Source organism: Papio anubis, chromosome 18, assembly GCF_008728515.1.
Source record: "Papio anubis isolate 15944 chromosome 18, Panubis1.0, whole genome shotgun sequence".
Classification (NCBI taxonomy): domain Eukaryota; kingdom Metazoa; phylum Chordata; class Mammalia; order Primates; family Cercopithecidae; genus Papio; species Papio anubis.
The window spans coordinates 17,459,533-17,483,165 of record NC_044993.1 but is presented as its reverse complement, the minus strand read 5'-3'; the positions used below and the strand labels follow the sequence as shown (position 1 = coordinate 17,483,165).

The window sequence follows — 23,633 nt, the reverse complement described above, 5'->3', positions numbered from 1 at the left end:
GCACCACCATGCCCAGCTAATTATTGTATTTTTTTTTATTATACTTTAAATTCTAGGGTACATGTGCACAACGTGCAGATTTGTTACATATGTATACATGTGCCATGTTGGTGTGATGCACCCATTAACTCGTCATTTACATTAGGTATATCTCCTAGTGCTATCCCTCCCCACTCCCCCCTCCCCACAATAGGCCCCGGTGTGTGATGTTCCCCTTCCTGTGTCCAAGTGAGCTCATTGTTCAATTCCCACCTATGAGTGAGAACATGTGGTGTTTGGTTTTCTGTTCTTGTGATAGTTTGCTGAGAATGATGGTTTCCAGCTGCATCCATGTCCCTACAAAGGACAGGAACTCATCCTTTTTTATGGCTGCATAGTATTCCATGGTGTATATGTGCCACATTTTCTTAATCCAGTCTGTCACTGATGGACATTTGGGTTGATTCTAAGTCTTTGCTATTGTGAATAGTGCCGCAATAAACATACGTGTGCATGTGTCTTTATAGCAGCATGATTTATAATCCCTTGGGTATATACCCAGTAATGGGATAGCTGGGTCAAATGGTATTTCTAGTTCTAGATCTTTGAGGAATCGCCACACTGTTTTCCACAATGGTTGAACTAGTTTACAGTCCCACCAACAGTGTAAAAGTGTTCCTATTTCTCCACATCCTCTCCAGCACCTGTTGTTTCCTGATTTTTTAATGATTGCCATTCTAACTTGTGTGAGATGGTATCTCATTGTGGTTTTGATTTGCATTTCTCTGATGGCCAGTGATGAGCATTTTTTCATGTGTCTGTTGGCTGTATGAATGTCTTCTTTTGATAAGTGTCTGTTCATATCCTTTGCCCACTTTTTGATGGGGTTGTTTGTTTTTTCCTTGTAAATTTGAGTTCTTTGTAGGTTCTGGATATTAGCTCTTTGTCAGATAAGTAGATTGCAAAAATTTTCTCCCATTCTGTAGGTTGCCTGTTCACTCTGATCGTAGTTTCTTTTGCTGTGCAGAAACTCTTTAGTTTAATTAGATCCCATTTGTCAATTTTGGCTTTTGTTGCCATTGCTTTTGGTGTTTTAGACATGAAGTCCTTGCCCATGCCTATGTCCTGAATGGTATTACCTAGGTTTTCTTCTAGGGTTTTTATGGTATTAGGTCTAACATTTAAGTCTCTAATCCATCTTGAATTAATTTTCGTATAAGGAGTAAGGAAAGGATCCAGTTTCAGCTTTCTACTTATGGCTAGTCAATTTTCCCAGCACCATTTATTAAATAGGGAATCCTTTTCCCATGTCTTGTTTTTGTCAGGTTTGTCAAAGATCAGATGGTTGTAGATGTGTGGTATTATTTCTGAGGGCTCTGTTCTGTTCCATTGGTCTATATCTCTGTTTTGGTACCAGTACTATGCTGTTTTTGTTACTGTAGCCTTGTAGTATAGTTTGAAGTCAGGTAGCGTGATGCCTCCAGCTTTGTTCTTTTGGCTTAGGATTGTCTTGGCAATGCGGGCTCTTTTTTGGTTCCATATGAACTTTAAAGCAGTTTTTTCCAGTTCTGTGAAGAAAGTCATTGGTAGCTTAATGGGGATGGCATTGAATCTATAAATTACCTTGGGCAGTATGGCCATTTTCACGATACTGATTCTTCCTATCCATGAGCATAGTATATTCTTCCATTTGTTTGTGTCCTCTTTTATTTCACTGAGCAGTGGTTTGTAGTTGTCCTTGAAGAGGTCCTTTACATCCCTTGTAAGTTGGATTCCTAGGTATTTTATTCTCTTTGAAGCTATTGTGAATGGGAGTTCATTCATGATTTGGCTCTCTGTTTGTCTGTTACTGGTGTATAAGAATGCTTGTGATTTTTGCACATTGATTTTGTATCCTGAGACTTTGCTGAAGTTGCTTATCAGCTTAAGGAGATTTTGGGCTGAGACCATGGGATTTTCTAAATATACAATCATGTCATCTGCAAACAGGGACAATTAGTAGAGATGGGGTTTCTCCATGTTAGTCAGGCTGGTCTCAGACTCCCGACCTCAGGTGATCCGCCTGCCTTGGCCTCCTAGAGTGCTGGAATTACAGGCCTGAGAGAAAGAGGATTCTTAGGAATGTATCTGCACCATTCATAGCCTCAGGCAGTCATAGCTGGACAATAGCTATCAAGCAAATCTATAAATAGCTTGTTAAAATGTAGATTCTGAAGCAGTAGCTCTGGTCAAGCCTTTCTAACAAGCTCCCAGCTGTCCCAGTGCTGCTTGTTAGGCAAACTATACTTTGAGAAGAGTAGCTTGAGAGCTTTTCTCCTCTCTCAGCACACACCTGTTGATTGCAGAAGGCATTGGATATTTCCCACTTCCTTGAAGCTCTTTGAAGTGCTTGGACACCATGAAAGGAATTGACCTGCCCCAAGTACAGCACAAGAGTTCTTCCAAAGGTGGACTAGCTTGGGCCTCCAGGACTTAACCCTGTGCCATGGAAAGAAGTAGTCATAATGACAATACTGGAGGCTTCTCATCCACAAAACCAAACACAGAATTGGTAGCTTCCATGTAATCACCTATCGACATATTTTTAAATATGCAGAAATGTTCTAACATATGGAAAGTCATACGGAATAATAAAAAACATTGAATGCACATTCAGCTTTATCAAAGTTAGTATTTTTCTCTGCTTCAGATTTTCTTAAATAATAAAACACTCAGGAATAATTAAAGCCCTCTGTGTATCCCTCTCTAGTCTCTCTCTCCTTCCTTCCCTTCCACCAAAGGGTAACTACTGGCCTGAATTTGAGGGGGGAATTCATTCATTCAGCAAATATTTATTGAGTGTCTTCTACGTGCCATGCCCAAGTCTAGGAACTAGAGATACAGCAGTGAACAAGACAATATCCTCATGAACTGACATTCTGGAGAGGGAAACTGACAATGAATAGATAAATAAGTGTTTTGCATGCTTCTTAGGCTGTGTGCAAGTGGCATTATACTGTACATATCTCTTGTTTTATTCACTCAGCATTTATCCATGTTGATACATCTACCTCTAATTCATCCATTTTTTTAAATTTTATTTATTTGTTTGGGAGACAGTCTTGTTCTGTCACCCAGGGTGGAATGCAGTGGTGTGGCCTCGGCTCACTGCAACCTCTGCCTCCCGGGTTCAAGCAATTCTCCTGCCTCAGCCTCCCAAGTAGCTGGGACTACAGGCGCCCATCACCACGCCTGGCTAATTTTTTATATTTTTAGTAGAGATGGGGTTTCACCATGTTGTCCAGGCTGGTCTCAAACTCCTAGCCTCAGGTGATCCACCTGCCTCAGCCTCTCAAAGTGCTGGAATTACAGATGTGAGCCTCCGCACCTGGCTAATTCATTCATTTTTAACTGCTGTATAGAATTCCATCAGTTTGCCTCTGCTTACTTATGTACCGTTAATTTGTATGTTCTGTTATTGAATATATAAGTTGTTTCCTATTTTTGATAATTATCAACAAGGGTGACAAAACATTCCTTTTCGCATATCTTTATACACATGTGCACAGTTCCCCTAGAACATATATACACTCAGAACTGGAATTGCAGGATTCAAAGAGTTTGTGCTTCTTCAGCTGTACTAGATGTTGCTAAATTGCTTTCCATATTGGTTATACTAATTTACGTCATCACCAGCAGTGAATGAGAGATCCAGGCACCTCTTTCCATCTCTAAATTGCTGGTGTTTGTTTTATGTCTGTCCCCTCCTTAGCACTCTGTCCAACTAGAATCAACGTCTTGATTCTAATTCCAGGTTGGGCCACAGAGCACAATTCTGAGGACACAGTGTCTCTGTAACCACCTGACCTTCTTTGCCAGCGACTTCTTTGTCGTGCCCAGGACCGTGAATGTTGAAGACACGGTTGAACTGTTCCTTCGCGTGACCAACAATCCTGTTGGGGTGTCACTGCTGGCTGGCCTTTTAGGATTCTATGTGATCACAGTTGTGTGGGCTTGGAAAAAGGATCAAGCAGATATGCAGAAGGTAACGAGACTTTGAGTTCAACAGATTTGCCATGATGGTCTTGAGTAATTAAATAAGATGGGGGAAAAAACACACCTTTGTCAAAGCCTGGTACTGGGAGGCATAGAAATTCAAGTGGAACTTTTCTTACGTTTATCTTCATGTCTACTGTCTGAAGACCTAAGAACCTTTTCTCTATTTTTGTTTCCTTTGGTTCCAAGATTGGACCCTTGTGGGACTCCTTCTAGGACAGGAATGAGCCAAAAGAAAATACTAGCCAGGTGCAGTGGCTCATGCCTGTAATTCCAACATTTTGGGAGGCCAGGGCAGGAGGATCACTTGAACTCAGGAGTTGAAGGCAAGCCTGGGCACCATAGCAAGACCTTGTCTCTATTAAAAATTAAAAACAATATGAGCCAGGCATGGTGGTGCATGCTTGTAGTTCCAGCCACTTGGGTAGCTGAGGTGGGAAGATCACTTGAGCCCAGAATCGTTGAGGCTGCAGTGAGCTATCGTGCCACTTTACTCCAGGCTGGGCAGCAGAGACCCAGTCTCCAAAAAGGAAAACAAAAGACCTAGAGAGCTTAACTAAAGTCAAATGCAAGTTTATCTTACTTTTTTTTTTTTTTTTTTTTTTTTTTTTTTTTTTTTTTTTTGAGACGGAGTCTCGCTGTGTCGCCGGGCTGGAGTGCAGTGGCCGGATCTCAGCTCACTGCAAGCTCCGCCTCCCGGGTTCACGCCATTCTCCTGCCTCAGCCTCCCCAGTAGCTGGGACTACAGGCGCCGCCACCACACCCGGCTAGTTTTTTTGTATTTTTTAGTAGAGACGGGGTTTCACCGTGTTAGCCAGGATGATCTTGATCTCCTGACCTCGTGATCCGCCCGTCTCGGCCTCCCAAAGTGCTGGGATTACAGGCTTGAGCCACCGCGCCCGGCAAGTTTATCTTACTTTATACATTGGATATGAAAGTTATATGTAAATTGGCCAGGTGCAGTGGCTCACGCCTGTAATCCCAGCACTTTCAGAGGCCGAGGCAGGTAGATCACCTGAGGTCAGGAGTTCGAGACCAGCCTGGCCAACATGGTGAAACCCCATCTCTACTAAAAATACAAAAATTAGCCAGGTGTGGTGGCGCGAACCTGTAATCCCAGCTACTTGGGAGGCTGAGGCAGGAGAATCGCTTGAGCCTGGGAGACAGAGGTTGCAGTGAGCCAAGATCATGCCACTGCACTCCAGCCTGACTGACAGAGTGAGACTCTGTCTCAAAAAAAAAAAAAAAAAAAAAAAAAAAAAAAGTTACATATAAATCAAATTATAATTTAATGTAACTGACTGGGTGAGGTGGCTCACGCCTGTAATCCCAGCACTTTGGGAGGCCGAGGTGGGTGTATCACTTGAGTTCAAGAGTTCAAGACCAGCCTGGTCAACGTGGTGAAACCCCATCTCTACTAAAAATCCAAAAATTAACCGGCCATGGTGGCGCATGTCTGTAGTCCCAGCCACTCAGGAGGCTGAGGTGGGAGGATCACTTGAACCTGGGAGGCGGAGGTTGCAGTGAGCCAAGAATACAACATTGCACTCCAGCCTGGGCAACATAGCAAGACTCCATCTCAAAAAATAAAAATGAAAATGTAACTATATACAAGAAACTTACATGGTATGTTTTTTAAAACAAAAATCTTTTGACAGCCTCTTCTTTCCATGGGTTTGTTCTTCCTATGTTTTCTTGCACTTGGAAATTCTAGAATACGCTAAGTGTTCATTTCTTATTGCCCTGGGTGTAGGGTTGTCCACGTTAGTAAAGAAAAATACAGGCTACCTAGTTAAATTTGTATTTTAAATAAATAGTTCATCTTTAGTGTAAGCATGCCCCAAATTATTCATAGTTTATCTGAAATGCAAATTTAGCCGGGTATTCTCTGTTATCTGGTACCTAAGTAGGAGAGAAGTGCAAGGATTTAGAGGCTCAAGACCTGATTGGGTGATTGTATGACTATTTCACTTGAGAGATACAGGCCCTGGAGGTTCAGGCCTCATCCCCACTTTAGTGGCTTAGGTCTGCTCACGTGTCTGTCTGCTGCCCACACCTCAGCCCTGCTTTCTGTAGGGCTGGCACACCTGCCAGAGTGCATCCTCCTGCTCCTCAGTTGGAGGAGGCGGGAGCTATTCTACGTGGAGGCCTAGTAAGTTGCTTGGTTCTGCTTTTCTTGCAGGTGAAGGTTACTGTCCTGGCTGATAATGACCCCAGCGCTCAATTTCACTACCTTATTCAGGTCTACACCGGATATCGAAGAAGGGCTGCTACAACAGCTAAGGTTAATGAAATAAATGTTCTTCACTTGTTCTTGCTTTGTGTCTTCTGCCACATGAGACACACTCTGAGCTGGTGATATCCTGGCAACCAATAGCACTTTAAAAGCGATCAGAGATTGGTATTTTCTAGTTCTAAACTGTACATGCGGGCCACACATGGGGGCTCACACCTGTAATCCCAACACTTTGGGAGGCCAAGATGGGGAGGTCACCTAAGGTCAGGAGTTTGAGACCAGCCTGGCCAACAAGGTGAAACCCCTTCTCTACTAAAAATACAGAAATTAGCTGAGCGTGATGGCTCATGCCTGTAATCACAGCTACGCAGGAGGTTGAGGCACAAGAATTGCTTCAACTCAGGAGGTGGAGGTTGCAGTGAGCCAAGATCACGCCACTGTACTCCAGCCTGGGTGACAGAGCAAGACTTCGTGTCAGAAAAAAAAAAAAAAAATACTGTGTGTTTGAAGAATTCTCTATGCTTGTCTAAGAGCCGAAAGACTTTGTCTAAATACAGTTTTCTATGTCTTCATCTCTCTCCTTAGGGATAAACCCAAAGAATCGTGTTAAAATTCCCTCTATTTTATCTTTCCCTGTCTCATGGTAGGTTGTCATCACCCTCTATGGATCAGAGGGACGGAGTGAGCCCCATCATCTCTGTGACCCCCAGAAGACAGTCTTTGAACGAGGGGGCCTGGATGTCTTCCTTCTCACCACTCGGTCCTCTCTAGGGGACCTGCACAGCCTTCGGCTCTGGCATGACAATTCTGGCATCAGTCCCTCCTGGTGAGTACTTATGTCCTGTTGGCTGTTGTTGCTGCTTTGTGGAGCCAAGAGAGAAGAAGGAAGATCACCACAATAAATCACAGTAAAGCTTTGAGCCCCAAATAGTAACAAACGACTATTAGATTTCAGTTTTAAAGCTATCTACAAAGAATAAGCCCTGGAAAGAAGTGTGAGAGATTAACAATATGATTTTTTTTTGGATAGTAGAGTAATAGATGCTTTGTTTTCTCTAATTTTATTTTCATTAAATGTCATGATTGTGAACAGCAAATAACACCAATGAAATATTGCCTGAAAGTGCCACAAATTAAAAGTATTTGTAAATATGAAAAAATATCCTTAAAGACTAACTTTAGTAAACAACTATCTACTGACAGTCAAACTTTGAGTCAAACTTAAGAGCTTAAGGACAGGGTGTAGCAGCTCACACCTGTAATCCTAATATTTTGGGAGGCCAAGGCAGGAGGATCACTTGAGGCCAGGAGTTTGAGAACAGCCTTAGCAACATAGGAAGACCCTGCCTCTACAAAAAAAAAAAAAAAAAATTTGCCAGGCATGGTGGTGTGCACCTATAATCCCAGCTACTCAGGAGGCTGAAGTGGGAGGATCACTTGAGCCTCGGAGGTTGAAGCTGCAGCGAGTATATCTGCACCACTGCACACCAGCCTGGGCAACAGCAAGACCGTGTCTCGGGGGAAAGGAAAAAAAAAAGTCAAGATCTTAAGGAAGGAGAAAGGATAGAATTACTGTATGAGATGTGCCTGAGGAGTTAGAGAAATAACTAGACGATGATAAAGTCCTTGAACCTAACATATGTTAGGTTCGAATGATTCAGCATCTTCCTTCAGCAGCACCCAGAGTTAGGAGAGGTGCTACAGAAAGTAGATGATGCAATTAATTAAGAACGAAGATTACTGGTTCCTTGGAGTTAGGAAAAAAGAGAAAAATAAAGTGGAGTCTTAAGGCTCAGGCACTCAATCTGTTGCTAAATGTTGCCCACCTGCAAAGAGCAAAATTTTGCCTAAATTTATTAGCAAAATACATTTTTCCCCCCAGGCTAGACGTACCAGCCACTGGGTCAGTAGAGACTAATAACTTTCTTGCTGCTTCCGTTCTGTTCCAGTATGCACAAATCAGCTTGTAAACCATCCTTCCAGTTTTATTTAAAAAGGTGAATAATGTATAGGAAGCACTTGAAAAGATGTTCAACATGGTTAGTCATCAGTAAATGAAAATGGTAGAGCACTAGCCACCCATCAGAATGGCTTAAATTAAAAATTCTCACAAAAGACCGGGTGCAGTGGCTCACGCCTGTCATCCCAGCACTTTGGAAGGCCAAGGCGGGCAGATCACTTGAGGTCAGGAGTTTGAGACCAGCCTGACCAACATGGTGAAATCCTGTCTCTACTAAAAATACAAAAATTAGCCGGGTGTGGTGGCATATGCCTGTAATCCCAACTACTGGGGAGGCTGAGGCAGGAGAATTGTTTGAACCTGGGAGGCGAAGATTGCAGTGAGCTGGGATGGTGCCACCGCACTCCAACCTGGCAACAGAGTGAGACTGTCTCCAAAAAAAAAATTCTCACAAAACCAAGTTTAGAGAAGAATGGGGAGCAACTAAAACTCTCACACACCCCTAGTGAGAGTGTAAAATGGTATGGCCACTCCAGAGAACAGCTTGCCAGTTTCTTGTGAAGTTAAACATACACTGACCATGTAACCCAGAAATCACACTTACAGGTATTTACCCAAGATCAACAAAAACATGTGTCCACTGCAAGACCTGTACACATATGTTCATAGCAGCTTTATTAATAGCCCAAAACTCAAAACATCACAAATGTCTGTCTAACGAATAAACAAATGTTAGTATATTCATTCAATGCAATACTACTCAACGAAAAGGAAACTATTGTTACATATAACTACATGGATGAATTTTTTTAAAATTATGCTTAGTGAAAGAAGCTGTACATAAAGAATGTATAGGCCAGACACCGTGGCTCACACCTCTCATCTCAGCACTTCCGGAGGCCAAGGTAGTTAGATCACTTGAGGTCAGGAGTTTGAGACCAGCCTGGGCAACATGGTGAAATTCCGTCTCTACAAAAAAATACAAATATTAGCTGGGAGTGGTGGCTCATGCCTATACTCCCAGCTACTTGGGGGGCTGAGGCGGGAGCATCACTTGAGCCCAAGAGGCGGGGGTTGCAGTGAGCCAACATCACACCACTACACTCCAGCCTGGGCAACAGAGCGAGACCCTGTCTCAAAAGAAAAAAAAAATACATATATATGTGTGTATATATATATATATATATATATATATATATATATATATATATATCATATGATTCCACACATGTGAAATTCCGTAAAAGGCTAACTATTCTATAAAGATGGAGGACAGCAGATCACTGTTCTCCTAGGGCCAGGAGTGAGGGGGTAGGAGGTGACTGGAAGGAGGGATAGGGAAATTTTGGGTGTGATATTTTGATGGTGCTGGTGTATAAACGTTTGTCAAAATGCATTGAACTGTCCAGGCATGGTGGCTCATGCCTGTAATCCCAGCACTTTGGGAGGCCAGGGCGGGCGGATCACAAGGTCAGGAGATCGAAACCATCCTGGCTACAACATGGTGAAACCCCGTCTCTACTAAAAATACAAAAATTAGTCAGGCATGGTGGCTCGTGCCTGTAGTCCCAGCTACTTGGGAGGCTGATGGAGAATCACTTGAACCCGGGAGGCGGAGGTTGCAATGAGCCAAGATCATGCCACTATACTCCAGCCTGTGTGACACAGTGAGACTCCATCTCAAAAAAAAAAAAAAAAAAATGCATTGAACTGTGCATTTTAGGGGCACGTGTCATCAGGACCTCCTGAGGCTGTCACAGGTACACATCCTTAACCTAGGCAAAATAAACTTTCTAGATTGACTGGGACCTGTCTCAGATATTCAGGGTTCACATTTTGGTAACCACAAAGGGATTCTAAGTGGAGGTGCCCTAACCTTTGACAAATCTATCGGTGCTTGGTGCCAGCTTGAGCTACCTTTATGGCTCAAACCAATAGGACAATTTGCTGAGGCCTGGAAGCACCCCTTCCAGAGAATCCCTGATCGCCCAAAATTTGGTCGAGATCTAAAGTTTATTTTGCTGTACAACTCCTTTTTCTGGAGTTCTGATTGCTTCCAACAAGGAAAGCAAGTTTTCCTGCCTTCATGACGATGGGAGGCAGGTAACTCCTTTCTAGAGTCTGAGCTCACTTCTAACAGGGAAGGTGAATTTGAGTTTTTTCCTGCTTCTAGGGTAGTAGAGAACAGTATTCAGCCTGAGACCTATCCCTAGGTAAGTAGCTGAATTGGAGTTTTGCCTTGGCTAAAGTTAAGATTAACAACCAGCTGGTCTTAATTTCTCCTGACCATTAGAGCACTCGGTGATCAGTTTTGGGTTTTTGTTGTTGTTGTTTGTTCCAGTCTTTGTCCTGTCATATTTGACCAACTCTACCTTACTTGGTCAAATCAAAATGAGAATTCCAAATTATGGGTATTAAATTGGTTAAAGTTCGTGACAGCTGCAAAAGAGGGAAAAAATGCATTGAACTGTACATTTTAAATGGGTACATTTTATCAGGTATAAATTATATATGTGATAAAGTTGATTTAAAAAAAAGTGGCCAGGCACGATGACACATGCCTGTAATCCCAGCACTTTGGGAGACGGAGGCAGGCGGATCATGAGGTCAGGAGTTCAAGACTAGCCTGGCCAACATAGTAGAACCCCATCTCTACTAAAGATAAAAATTAGCCAGGCGTGGTGTCACATGCCTGTAATCCCTGCTACTTGGTGGCTGAGGCACAAGAATTGCTTGAACCCAGGAGGTGAAGGTTGTAGTGAGCCAAGATCACACCATTGCACTCCAGCACTCCAGCTTGGGCAACAGGACGAGACTCCATCTCAAAAAAAAAAGTATGCGGGCCAGGCATGGTGGCACACGCCTGTAATCCCAGCACTTTGGGAGGCTGAGGAGGGCAGATGGCTTGAGCCCAAGAGTTCAAGACTAGCCTGGGCAACATGGCAAAACCCCATTTCTGCAAAAATACAAAAAATATATATACACACACACATATATACACATATATATACATGTATATATAATATCTATATGTGTATATATGTATGTATGTATATATGTGTATATATGTATATGTATGTATATGTGTATGTATATGTGTATATATGTACATGTGTATATATGTATATGTATGTGTATATATGTGTATGTGTGTGTGTATATGTGTGTGTGTATTTATGTGTATGTATGTGTGTACATATATGTGTATATATATGTGTATATATATATAGCACCAGGCATTGTTGGGGGAACCAGCCCCCAATATTTCAATGTAGGTTCTTTCTGTTTTCCCTAAGTGTTGGCCAGTCTGAGAAATAAAGAGAAAGAGTACAAAGAGAAATTTTACAGCTGGGCCTCTGGGGGTGTCATCACATATTGGTGGGACCATGATGGTGACCCCAAGCCACAGAACCATCAAGTTTTTATTAGGGATTTTTAAAGGGGAGAGGGTGTGCAAACAGGGAGTAAGTCACAAAGATCACATGCTTCAAAGGGCAATGAAGATCACAAGGCAAGGCAAAATTAGAATTACTGATGAGGGCCTATGTCCCATTGTGCATGCATTGTCTTGATAAACATCTTAACAAGAAACAGAGTTTGAGAGCAGACAACCGGTCTGACTAGAATTTACCAGGCTGGAATTTCCCCATCCTAGTAAGTCTGAGGGTACTGCAGGAGGCAGGGCGTATTTCACTCCTTATCTCAATTGCATAAGACACTCCCAGAGCAGTCATCTATAGACCTACCCCCAGGAATGCATTCCTTCCCCAAAGTCTCAATTATTAATATTCCTTGCTGGTAAAAGAATTCCGTGATATTTCTCCTACTTACACATCCGTTTATAGGCTCTCTGCAAGAAGAAAAATACAGCTGTATTCTGTCCAACCCCGTAGGCAGTCAGGCCTTACGGTTATCTTTCCTCGTTCCCTGAAAATCGCTGTTATTCTGTTCTTTTTCAGGGTGCACTGATTCCATATTGTTCAAACACACACATTTTACAATTTATACAGTTAACGCAATCATCACAGGGTCCTGAGGTGTGACATACATCCTCAGTTCACAAAGATGATTGGATTAAGAGATTAAAGACAGGCGTAAGAAATTAGAGTATTGATTGGGGAAGTGATAAATGTCCATGAAATCTTCACAATTTATATTCAGAGATTACAGTAAAGACAGGTATAAAAAATTATAGAAGTATTAATTTTGGGAACTGTTAAATATCCATGAAATCTTCACAATTTATGTTCTTCTGCCTCAGCTCCAGCCAGTCCCTGTGTTCGGGGTCCCTGACTTCCCACAACAGTCCATGGTGGCACATGCCTGTAGTCTGAGATACCTGGGAGTCTGAGGTGGGACAATCATTGAGCCCAGTGGTGGAGGCTGCAGTGCGATGCATTTGCGATACTGCACTGCACTCTAGCCTGGGCAACAGAGTGATACTCTGTCTCAAAAATATAAAATAGACTGGTTGTGATGGCTCACGCCTGTAATCCCAACACTTTGGGAGGCCAAGGAAGGTGGATCACAAGGTTAGGAGATCAAGACCATCCTGGCCGACATGGTGAAACCCCATCTCTACTAAAGATTTAAAAAATTAGCTGGTTGTGGTGGCACGTGCCTGTAATCCCAGCTACTCGGGTGGCTAAGGCATGAGAATTGCTTGAACCCGGGAGGCAGAGGTTGCAGTGAGCCAAGATCACACTATTGCTCTCCAGCACTCCAGCCTGGGTGACAGGGTGAGACTCGGTCTCAAAAATATATGTATATTTTTTTATTTATATATGTATATATTTATATATATATATGTATATTTATATATACACATACACACAGGCCAGTCATGGTGGCACATGCCTGCAATCCCAGCACTTTGGGAGGCTGAGGAGGGCAGATTGCTTGAGCCCGAGAGTTCAAGACCAGCCTGGGCAACATGGCAAAACCCCATTTATGCAAAAAATAAAGAAATATATATAGCCAGGCATGGTGGCACACACCTTTAGTCTGAGATACCCAGGAGGCTGAGGTGGGACAATCATTGAGCCTAGTGGTAGAGGCTACAGTGTGACACATTCATGCTACTACACTCCAGCCTGTGCAACAGAGTGAGACTCTGTCTCAAAAAAATAAAATAGGCTGGGAGCAGTGGCTCATGCTGGTAATCACAGCACTTTGGGAGGCCGAGGCAGGTGGATCACGAGGTCAGGAGATCAAGACCATCCTGGCTAACATGGTGAAACCCCGTCTCTATTAAAAATAAAAAAATTAGCTGGGTGTGGTGGCGCATGTCTGTAGTCTCAAGTACTCAGAAGGCTGAGGCAGGAGGATGACTTGAACCCAGGAGGCGAAGGTTGCAGTGAGCCGAGATCGCGCCACCACACTCTAGCCTGGGGACAGAGCGAGACTCCTTCTCAAAAAAAATGAAATAATAAAAAATAAAGTATGTGTATGAGAAAAGGTCTAGAGTATATATAATAAGTTAATATTTTTTTTTTGAGACAGGGTCTTGCTCTGTTGCCCAAGTTGGAGTGCAGTGGCGCGATCTCTGCTCACTACAAGCTCCGCCTCCCAGGTTCATGCCATTCTCCTGCCTCAGCCTCCCAAGTAGCTGGGACTACAGGTGCCTGCCACCATACCCAGCTAATTTTTTGTATTTTTAGTAGAGACGGGGTTTCACCGTGTTAGCCAGGATGGTCTTGATCTTCTGACCTCGTGATCTGCCTGCCTTGGCCTCCCAAAGTGCTGGGATTACAGGCGTGAGCCACCACACCCGGCCAATAAATTATTGTAGTTATCTCCAGGTAGCAGGATTATAAATCTTTTAAATGTTCTTCAGCGTACTTTTAGGTATTTTGAAAAAATTGAATGATGGATGTTATTTTATAATCATAGCAAAATAATTTTAAAATTTAACTCTTTTAGAGGAAGCACCCAAAGAAATTTACACCAATGTAATATTTTCTACTTTTCTCACAATTTCTTACCACTGGTTTATATCAATCCTCATTCTATATGTAGTCTTTGATTATAATTCTATTATTTTTTAGCTCACAGTGATTTCATGCTCCTCAAGGATAAAGATACTACTGTCTTATTAATATTCTATTATCAGCAGCTAGAACAGTGCCAAGATTATAGAGGAACTGGATAAATACTTGTTACAATTAATAATTATAATTAATATTATAACAATAAGTATTCATTACAGTTAAATTCTCAGGATTATGTGTCACCTCTAGAGCTTCCTATCAGGTATTACGGCTCTTTTTTTGTTGTTTTGTTTGAGACAGAGTCTGGTGCTGTCACCCAGGCTGGGGTGCAGTGGTGCAATCTCAGTTCACTGCAACCTGTGCCTCCCAAGTTGAAGTGATTCTCGTGCCTCAGACTCCCGAGTACTTGAGACTACAGGCATGCGCCACTACACCCAGCTAATTTTTGTGTTTTTAGTAGAGATAGGGTTTCACTGTGTTGGCCAGGCTGATCTCAAACTCCTGGCCTCAAGCAGTACACCCGCCTCAGTCTCCCAGAGTGTTGGGATTACAGGCGTGAGTCATTGCGCCCTGCCCTTAAAGCTCTTTTGAAGGCATTCTCTAGTCACCATTTGATTTTCTTTTCATTTCTGTTTTCTTCATTGTTGTTTGAGGTCCTACCCTGTTGCCCAGACTGGAGTGCAGTAACGTGATTATGGCTCACCACAGCTTTGACCTCCTGGGTTCAAATGATCCTCCCACCTCAGCCTCCCAAGGAGCTGGGACCTCGGGTACACGTCACCACACCTGGCTAATTTTTCTTATTTATTTATTTTTTTATAGAGATGGGGTCTCCCTGTGTTGCCCAGGCCAGTCTCAAACTCATGGGCTCTAGCAATCCTCCTACTTTGGCCTCCCGAAGTGCTGGGATTGCAGGTGTGAACCACCGCCCCGGCCTGTTTTTATGTTTTTAATTGCAAACATTATATGTGCTTTAATGCAGAAAACTTGGAAAGCACAGAAAAGCAAAAGAATCAGCTCCCATAAAAAAGACTGCCAGTCCTTTTTTTCTTTTTGTAGAAAATGACAATTTTTTCCATAATATTTCTGCTAATCATAGTGAATGTCTCAACTAGACTTTCCTAACACGCACTTTAGATTCTCTACTTTTTCTTTTATTTGAAAGAATATAAGAGTAAAAGTTACACTGGACACACAAAAAGCCTGGGAATAGTTTCTCACCAATCAGAAAATAAATATTTTCGTCTTTATTTTGTTTTATTCTGCTTTTATTATACCTTGCTTTTATTTTCTTATTTTCCGAGACAAGGTCTGGCTCTGTCACCCAGGCTGGAGTGCAGTGGCATGATCACAGCTCACTGCAACCTCTGTCTCCCGGGCTCAAGTGATCCTCCCACCTTAGCCTCCTGAGTAGCTGGGACCACAGGCATGCACCACCATCCCTGGCTAATTTTTGTGGGTTTTTTTTTAATAGAAATGGAGTTTCACCACATTGCCCAGGCTAGTCTCAAATTCCTGAGCACGAGCAATCCACCCATCTCAGCTCCCAAAGTGCTGGGATTACAGGCATGAGTCAGCACCCCTGGCCCATACTTTGCTTTTAAGTGAAAGCTTTATATGTATAAAATGCACTCCCTGGTTGAATCAAATGCAACTTAGTCACCTGTTGTTTTATAAACTGCTTCAGTGAGACAGTCCCCAGAATTACTTTAGGTTTAAAGGAGTCTATATTCCCAACACTGAAAATAACTTTCAACTAAAATTAAGATTTTGACAAGAGAAATTTAAGTGGTTTCATGACACTAAACACAGACCCTTGGGGAAAATAGCATCATTCCAGTAAAGGAGGAGGTTTGCTGACTAGTTGTGAGGTGAAATCAAATAGGTTGTACAATCAGGTGCCCCAGAGGACAAGTGTGTAAACAGCTGAAGGTAGTGGAGAAGTTAGTGATAAAACACTGTGGTTGGGAAAAGGATGAACTCTCAGGGCCTGTGGCTCTGTGAAGTGGAGATGAGACTAAGGAGAGCGAGAAGTCATTAATGTAAACGTTAAAGACTACACCCCATTTATACCCCTGATGATGAAAGAGGGGCAGATGGGATATTTGAAAAGGTGGCAAGCCACTGTCACATATGGGACAGAGAAAGGTTATAAAAAGTATATATACATACTGAGCTATTCATACGTGAGAAAGGTTTGCAGTCTGGTGTCTAGTACGTGAACTCCCTTAGAAGTTGGGAAGGGAAAGATAAGATCTACTCTCATTTCTTTGTTTTTATTTTTTGAGACAGAGTCTCAAGTCTGTCACCCAAGCTAGAATGCTGTGGTGCAATTTCAGTTCAGTGCAGCCTTGACCTCCCGGGCTCAAACAATCCTTCCACCTCAGCCTCCCAGGTAGCTTAGGACTACAGGCACACACCACCACGCCCAGCTAATTTTTATATATTTTTGTAAAGATGGGATTTTGTCATGTCACCCAAGCTGTGCTCAAACACCTGAGCTCAAGCAATCTGCCTGCGTCAGCCTCCCAAAGTGCTGGGATTACAGGCGCACACCACCATGTCCAACTTTCCTTTCTTTAGTTCTTGCCTTGCAATGAAACAGTTCATTTACTTGGACAGTTTACTAATGGTCCGAGGTTACGTCTTACTACAAACAACTGGTTCGAGCCCACCTGCCTAACGTGATTATCTTCATTTTACTACAGGTATGTCAGCCAGGTAATTGTCTGTGACATGGCAGTGAAGAGGAAGTGGCATTTCCTGTGCAATTGCTGGCTGGCTGTGGACCTCGGAGACTGTGAGCTTGACCGCGTCTTCATCCCAGTTTCAAAGAGACAGCTCTTTTCCTTTAGGTACTGTTGGAAAATTACTATTAAAAGTGAACATTGATGTTCACTATTAATTGAATTGTTCACTGTTGAATTGTTTTTATGTGCAAATTAACATTTTATTAATATGTTATTTCAAACATACATAAGCTTTACTGTTGTGGTTGTAAATGGTGTAAGCATTACGTTAAAAATCAGAAGGAAGACAAAAAGACATTTGCAGTATAAAAATTATAAATATTGCCCTTATTTTCTGAAACTGTTAACCTAGAGAATCATTGATAAATAATTTACTAAGATATCAAGGAATAAAACAATCACTCAGATCAATAGAATATAAAAAGGATACCACTACTTCTATTTATGAGAACAAAATATAAAAATAAAGGAAAGTATGAGAGGGCTGTAGCCTTCAACTGATTTTCGAAGACACTAGTAAACTGGCCAGGCACCGTGGCTCACGCCTGCAATCCCTGCACTTTGGGAGGCCTAGGCAGGCAGATCGCTTGAGGTCAGGAGTTCAAGACCAGCCTAGCCAATATGGCAAAACCCTGACTCTACTAAAAATACAACAATTATCCAGGTGTGGTAGTGCACGCCTGTGATCCCAGCTACTCAGGAGGCTGAGGCAGGAGAAGTGCTTGAACCTGGGAGGTGGAGGTTGCAGTGAGCTGAGATTGCCACTGTACTCCAGCCTGGGTGATGGAGTGAAACTCCGTCTCAAAAAATACAAAGATGCTAGTAAACCAAAATAATTAAAGCAATGTGGTACTGGTGAATTCAGACCAGGAGAACAGTATAATGTGCGTATCGACTTCTGTATCTTTCTAGGTATCCATGTATCTTTCTATGTCTCCTGAATGCTAAAGATGAGAATATGCCTAGGAGAATATACCTCTGCTATCTGACATCCTTCTTATCTTCAGCTTTCCGGTTCAATATTAGGGCTCTCAGCTTTTTCCTCATGGGAACAAGATGATTGCAAGAGGCCCAAACGTCATCTCCTGGCCGGACATGGTGGCTCACGCCTGTAATCCCAGGACTTTGAGAGGCCAAGGTGGGCAAATCACTTGAGGCCAGGAGTTTGAGACCAGCCTGGCCAACATAGCAAAACCCCATCTCTACCGAAAGTACGAAAATTAGCCAGACATGGTAGCATGAGACTGTAGTCCCAGCTACTTGGGAGGCTGAGTCAGAAGAGTGGCTTGAACCCGAGAAGCGGAAGTTGCAGTGAGCCAAGATAGAGCCACTGCGCTCCAGCCTCAGCGACAGAGAGAGACCCTGTCTCAAAACAACAACAAAACCAACCAGCCAAACACCATGTTCTTACATTAAAATGCCTAAAGGCAAAAAACATGGAGCTGTTTCTTCTGAGACCGCACTCCTATCCCGATCTTGTGTGACTGAGTAGTTAGGATGTCCAGAACAGCAAGAAATGTCTATTTCTTTATTAAGATCTGCTCCAATAACACTTGCTGCGTAACAAATTGCTCCCAAAACTGAGTGGATTAAAACAACCACTTTACTTTTCTCCTGGTTGTGTGGGTCAGAAATTCAGTAAGACCATGGCTGGGGAGTTTTCCCTCCGGCTCTTTCATCCTGGCTGGGTCTGTACTCATCTGTAGGTTCCTGTTAGATTTCCAAAAATTATTCGCTCACAAGGTCAGTAGGGGGCGCTGGCTGTCAACTGAGAGCTTATCGGTGGCTGTCAACAAAGCACCTACGCGTGGCTCCAGCCTCAGGAGAGTGGCCTTTTTCATAGGGTGGCTGTCTCCCTCCAGAATGGGCAGTTCAACAGAACTAAGTAGGGGCTTCGGCCTTTTATGTCCTCACTTTGAAAATCAGATTCAAGGGGGAGGGCCGGATATGGTGACTCACTCCAGTAATCCCAACACTTTGCGAGGCTGAGGTGGGCAGATCACCTGAGGTCAGAACTTTGAGCTCAGCCTGGCCAACATGGTGAAACCCCTTATCCACCAAAAATACAAAAATTAGCCGTGCACAGTGGTGCATGCCTGTAGTCCCAGCTACTGGGGAGACTGAGGCAGGAAAATCACTTGAACCCGGGAGGTCGAGGCTGCAATAAGCTGACATCGTGCCACTGCACTCCAGCCTGTGCAAAGGAGCAAAGATTCCATCTCAAAACAAATAAGTCTTGAAACTAAAAATCAGGGACTCTCAGCAAGCAAGAAGTGGAAAAAAAAAAAAACCAAAAATAAAAACAAAAAAACAATGAGTTCCTGTCTCCAAAACAAACAAGAAATATATATTTTAAATTGTGTGTTGCTTGTGTATAGGAATAAACTGGCGGAAATTGTCTCTCCTTTATGAAAACTTAAGGAGTAGTGAATACTATTTCCCCTCCGTGGACCCGATGCAGTTCTAGGTTTGGTTTGTTTTGTTTTGATTTTTGAGATAGGGTCTCAATGTGTTGCCCAAGCTGGTCCCAAACACCTAGGCTCAAGCAGTCCTCCTACCTCAGCTTCCTGAGTAGCTAGGATTACAGGCATACACCATTGCATCCAAAGTTCTAGTATTTTTAAAACATATATAGGTATATTTATTCAAACATTTTTGTTGTTGAAATGTGATTTTTTATCTGTTTAATATCTGTGTTTCCAGTAGAGGAATGACTGTGAGTTTAATTCTCCTTCAGTTACATAAGTTTTTACCATACAGACATATTTTACATGTCTATTGGACATTTATTAGGAGCGTTTAAGTGCATGTTATTCTTCTGGAGACATTGGGTTTTTTTTTTTTTATTATATAGGTCTCTCTTTCATCCTGTTGACACTTTGTATCTTAAATTCCATTTTATATTAACTAAAGAAAGTTGACATACTGATATTATTGTTTGTTCTTATCTTTTTACTTTCAGCCTTTTTTATGGTTTTGCTTAGAGTTATGTCTTGCAAGCAACATATAACTGGATATTTAAAAAACCAGATCTAATAATGTCTATCTTTTGATACATGACTTTACTATGTTTACATTAATTATGATTACTGATCTATTTGGACTTACTTTACCATATTATTTTGCATTATTTGTTATAATCCATTCTCTTTATCTACTTTCCACATTGTCAAATTGACAGGTTTTGTGGTTTTTTTAAGGTTCGTTGCCTCTTGTTGATTGTTTTTTGAGATGAAGTCTTGCTCTGTCACCCAAGCTGGAGTGCTGTGGCATGATCACAGCTCACTGCAGTCTCAACCTCGCTGGCCTCATCCTCCCACCTCAGCTTCCTGAGTAGCTGGTACTACAGGTGTGTGCCACCACGCCTGGCTAATTTTAAAACTATTTTTTGTAGAAACAGGGTCTCACCATGTTGCCCAGGCTAGTCTTGAATTCCTGGGCTCAAGTGATCTGCATGTCTTGGTCTCCCAAAGTGCTAGGATTACAGATGTGAGCCACCATGCCTGACCACTTCTTGTATTTTTTAATCTTTGCTGTTTAGAAACTATACATTGTGGCCCGGTGCAGTGGCTCAAGCCTGTAATCCCAGCACTTTGGGAGGCCGAGACGGGCGGATCACGAGGTCAGGAGATCAAGACCATCCTGGCTAACACGGTGAAACCCCGTCTCTACTAAAAAATACAAAAACCTAGCAGGGCGAGGTGGAGGGCGAGTAGTAGTCCCAGCTACTCCGGAGGCTGAGGCAGGAGAATGGCGTGAACCCGGGAGGCGGAGCTTGCAGTGAGCTGAGATCCGGCCACTGCACTCCAGCCTGGGCGACAGAGTGAGACACCGTCTCAAAAAAAAAAAAAAAAAAAAAAAAAAACTATACATTGTATTTTTTCCTCTTTCTCCTCTTCTTTTTCCACTTCCTGCTTCTCTTCCTCCTTTTCCTCTTCTAATTCTTTTTATTGGTTACTTTTAATTTTTAACACGCTTTTTCTCTATATTAATTTTCTAAGAATGTTTCTTCTGCCGGAACATGACAAAGAATTAGCAATGCTTTAACCATTCTTGAGTAACCTCTCTCCCAATTCCCATGTTTTAAATTACTCTCTAGTGGTTTGGTTTTACCATTATGTTTTTAGATGCACAAAAAAGGCTTTTCCTTTCATAATTCACAGTTAAATATATTAATAATGTAGTAATTTTTCTGTTTATTCTAGTTTTCTGTATTCTTTGCTTTTTGTTTGTTTGGTTGGTTGGTTGGTTGGTTTTTGAGATGGAGTTTCGCTCTTGTTGCCGAGGCTGGAGTACAATGGCGCTATCTCAGCTCTCTCAGCTCACCACAACCTCTACCTCCCAGTTTCAAGTGATTCTCCTGCTTCAGCCCCCCAAGCAGCTGGGATTACAGACATGCGCCACCACGCCCAGCTAATTTTGTATTTTTAGTAGAGATGGGGTTTCTCCATGTTGGTCAGGCTGGTCTTAAACTCCTGACCTCAGGTGATCCGCCCGCCTTGGCCTCCCAAAGTGCTGGGATTACAGGTGAGGGCCACCGCGCCCAGCTTAGTTTTCTGTATTCTTTTTGTGGCTTTTTTTTTTTTTTTTTTTTTTTTTGAGACAGGAGTTTTGCTCTGTCACCCAGGCTGGAGTGCAGTGGTGCAGTCTCAGCTTACTACAACCTCCGCCTCCCAGGTTCAAGCAATTCTCCTTTCTCAGCCTCCCAAGTAGCTGGGATAACAGGCATATGCTGCCATGCCTGGCTAATTTTTTGTATTTTAGTAGAGATGGGGTTTCCCTCTGTTGCCCAGGCTAGTCTCAAACTCTTGCTCTCAGGCAGTCTGCACGCCTCACCCTCCCAAAGTGCTAAGATTACAGGCATGAGCCACCATGCCCGGCTTTTTTTTTTTTTTTTTGAGATGGAGTCTCGCTCTGTCGCCCAGGCTGGAGTGCAGTGACGTGATCTCATCTTACTGCAAGCTCCGCCTCCTGGATTCAAGCGATTCTCCTGCCTCAGGCTCCTGAGTAGCTGGATTACAGGCACCCACTACCACGCCTGGCTAGTTTTTGTATTTTTAGTACAGATGGGGTTTCACCATGTTGGCCAGGCTGGTCTCGAACTTCTGACCTCAGGGTGATCTGCTCACCTCGGCCTCCCAAAGTGCTGGGTTTACAGGCGTGAGCCACCACGTCCAGCCAGTTTTCTGTATTTCTTATCGTTACTCTGGGCTTTTTTCTTCTTGTTGAAGTAGCTCTTTTAATAGTTCTAATGAGAAGTGTGTGTCCATCTTTACTCTTGACTCATAGTTAGCTATTTAACTGGATAGAAATTTTTTGTTATTTTTCCCTTAACACATTGAAGATTTTAATACATTGTCTTCTGCCTGTGCAGCAGTTCCTAAGCAGAAGCACTGTGACAGCTATATGGCTGGCCGGTAACACTTCCGTTTGGCTTGCAAGAAGACAGTAAGCACAGGCGGATTTATCGTCTTAGTAGACTGACCCTTTATTTTTATTTATTTATTTTTTTTTGGAGACAGAGTCTTGCTCTGTCGCCCAGGCTGGAGTGCAGTGGCGTGATCTCAGCTCACTGCAAGCTCCACCTCCCGGGTTCACGCCATTCTCCTGCCTCAGCCTCCCAAGTAGCTGGGACTACAGGCGCCCGCCACCACGCCCGGCTAATTTTTTGTATTTTTTAGTAGAGATGGGATTTCACCGTGTTAGCCAGGATGGTCTCGATCTCCTGACCTCATGATCCGCCCGTCTCGGCCTCCCAAAGTGCTGGGATTACAGGCTTGAGCCACCGCGCCCGGCCTAGACTGACCCTTTAATAAAATGTCCTTTATCTCTAGTAATAATTCTTGTCCTGAAGTATATTTTGTCTTATATTATTAGTATAGCCACTCCAGCCCTTTTTTGATTGCTGTTTCCATGGAATACTTTTTTCCATCTTTTTAGTCCAGTGGCGTGATCTTGGCTTACTGCAACCTCCCGGGTTCAAGCAATTCTCCTGCCTTAGCCTCCCGAGTAGCCAGGACTACAGGCACGTGCCACCATGCCTGGCTAATTTTTGTGTGTTTATTAGAGATGGGGTTTTGTCATGTTTGCCAGGCTGGTCTCGAACTCCTGCCCTCAAATGATCCTCCCACCTTGGCCTCCCAAAGTGCTGGGATTACAGGCATGAGCTACCACTACCTGCCCATCCTTTTAATTTCAGTTCATTTGTGTCTTCATATCTAAATTATGTCTCTTGTTGACAGAATACAGCTGGATTAGGCATTTTTTGGTCCATTCTGCCAATCTCTATCTTTTAATTTGTGAGTTTAACCTATTTACATTTTATATAATTACTAATAAGGTGAGGTTTGTATCTGCCATGTTGCTATTTGTTTTCTGTCTGTACCGTATCTTTTTTGTTCCTCTGTTTCTTTATCACTGCCTTTTTTTTTTTATCTCCATCACAAATGGGGTTCAACAGTTACCCACACCTACTGGCATAGAATCTCCCAGTGGACATCACTGCCTTCTCTGTGTTAAATGGATATTTTCCAGTCTACCATGTTCTTTTGTCATATCTTTTACTATATCTTTTTAAATTATTTTCTTTATGCCTCCGCTGGGGATTATAATTAAAATTCTAATTTATGACAACCTAGCTGGATTACTATCAACTTAATTTCAATAGTATACAAAAATTTCAC

General features: G+C 42.7%; 1 protein-coding gene across 1 annotated transcript in view; it reads left to right on the top strand.

Annotated features, from left to right (window-relative positions):
* PKD1L3 (polycystin 1 like 3, transient receptor potential channel interacting) overlaps positions 1-23,633 on the top strand; it is an 88,224-nt gene that overhangs the window by 27,525 nt on the left and 37,066 nt on the right. The window contains 4 exon segments of the mRNA XM_017953512.3: positions 3,773-4,003; positions 6,197-6,298; positions 6,898-7,076; positions 16,909-17,055. Of these exon segments, the coding sequence (XP_017809001.3) occupies positions 3,773-4,003; positions 6,197-6,298; positions 6,898-7,076; positions 16,909-17,055 (659 nt within the window).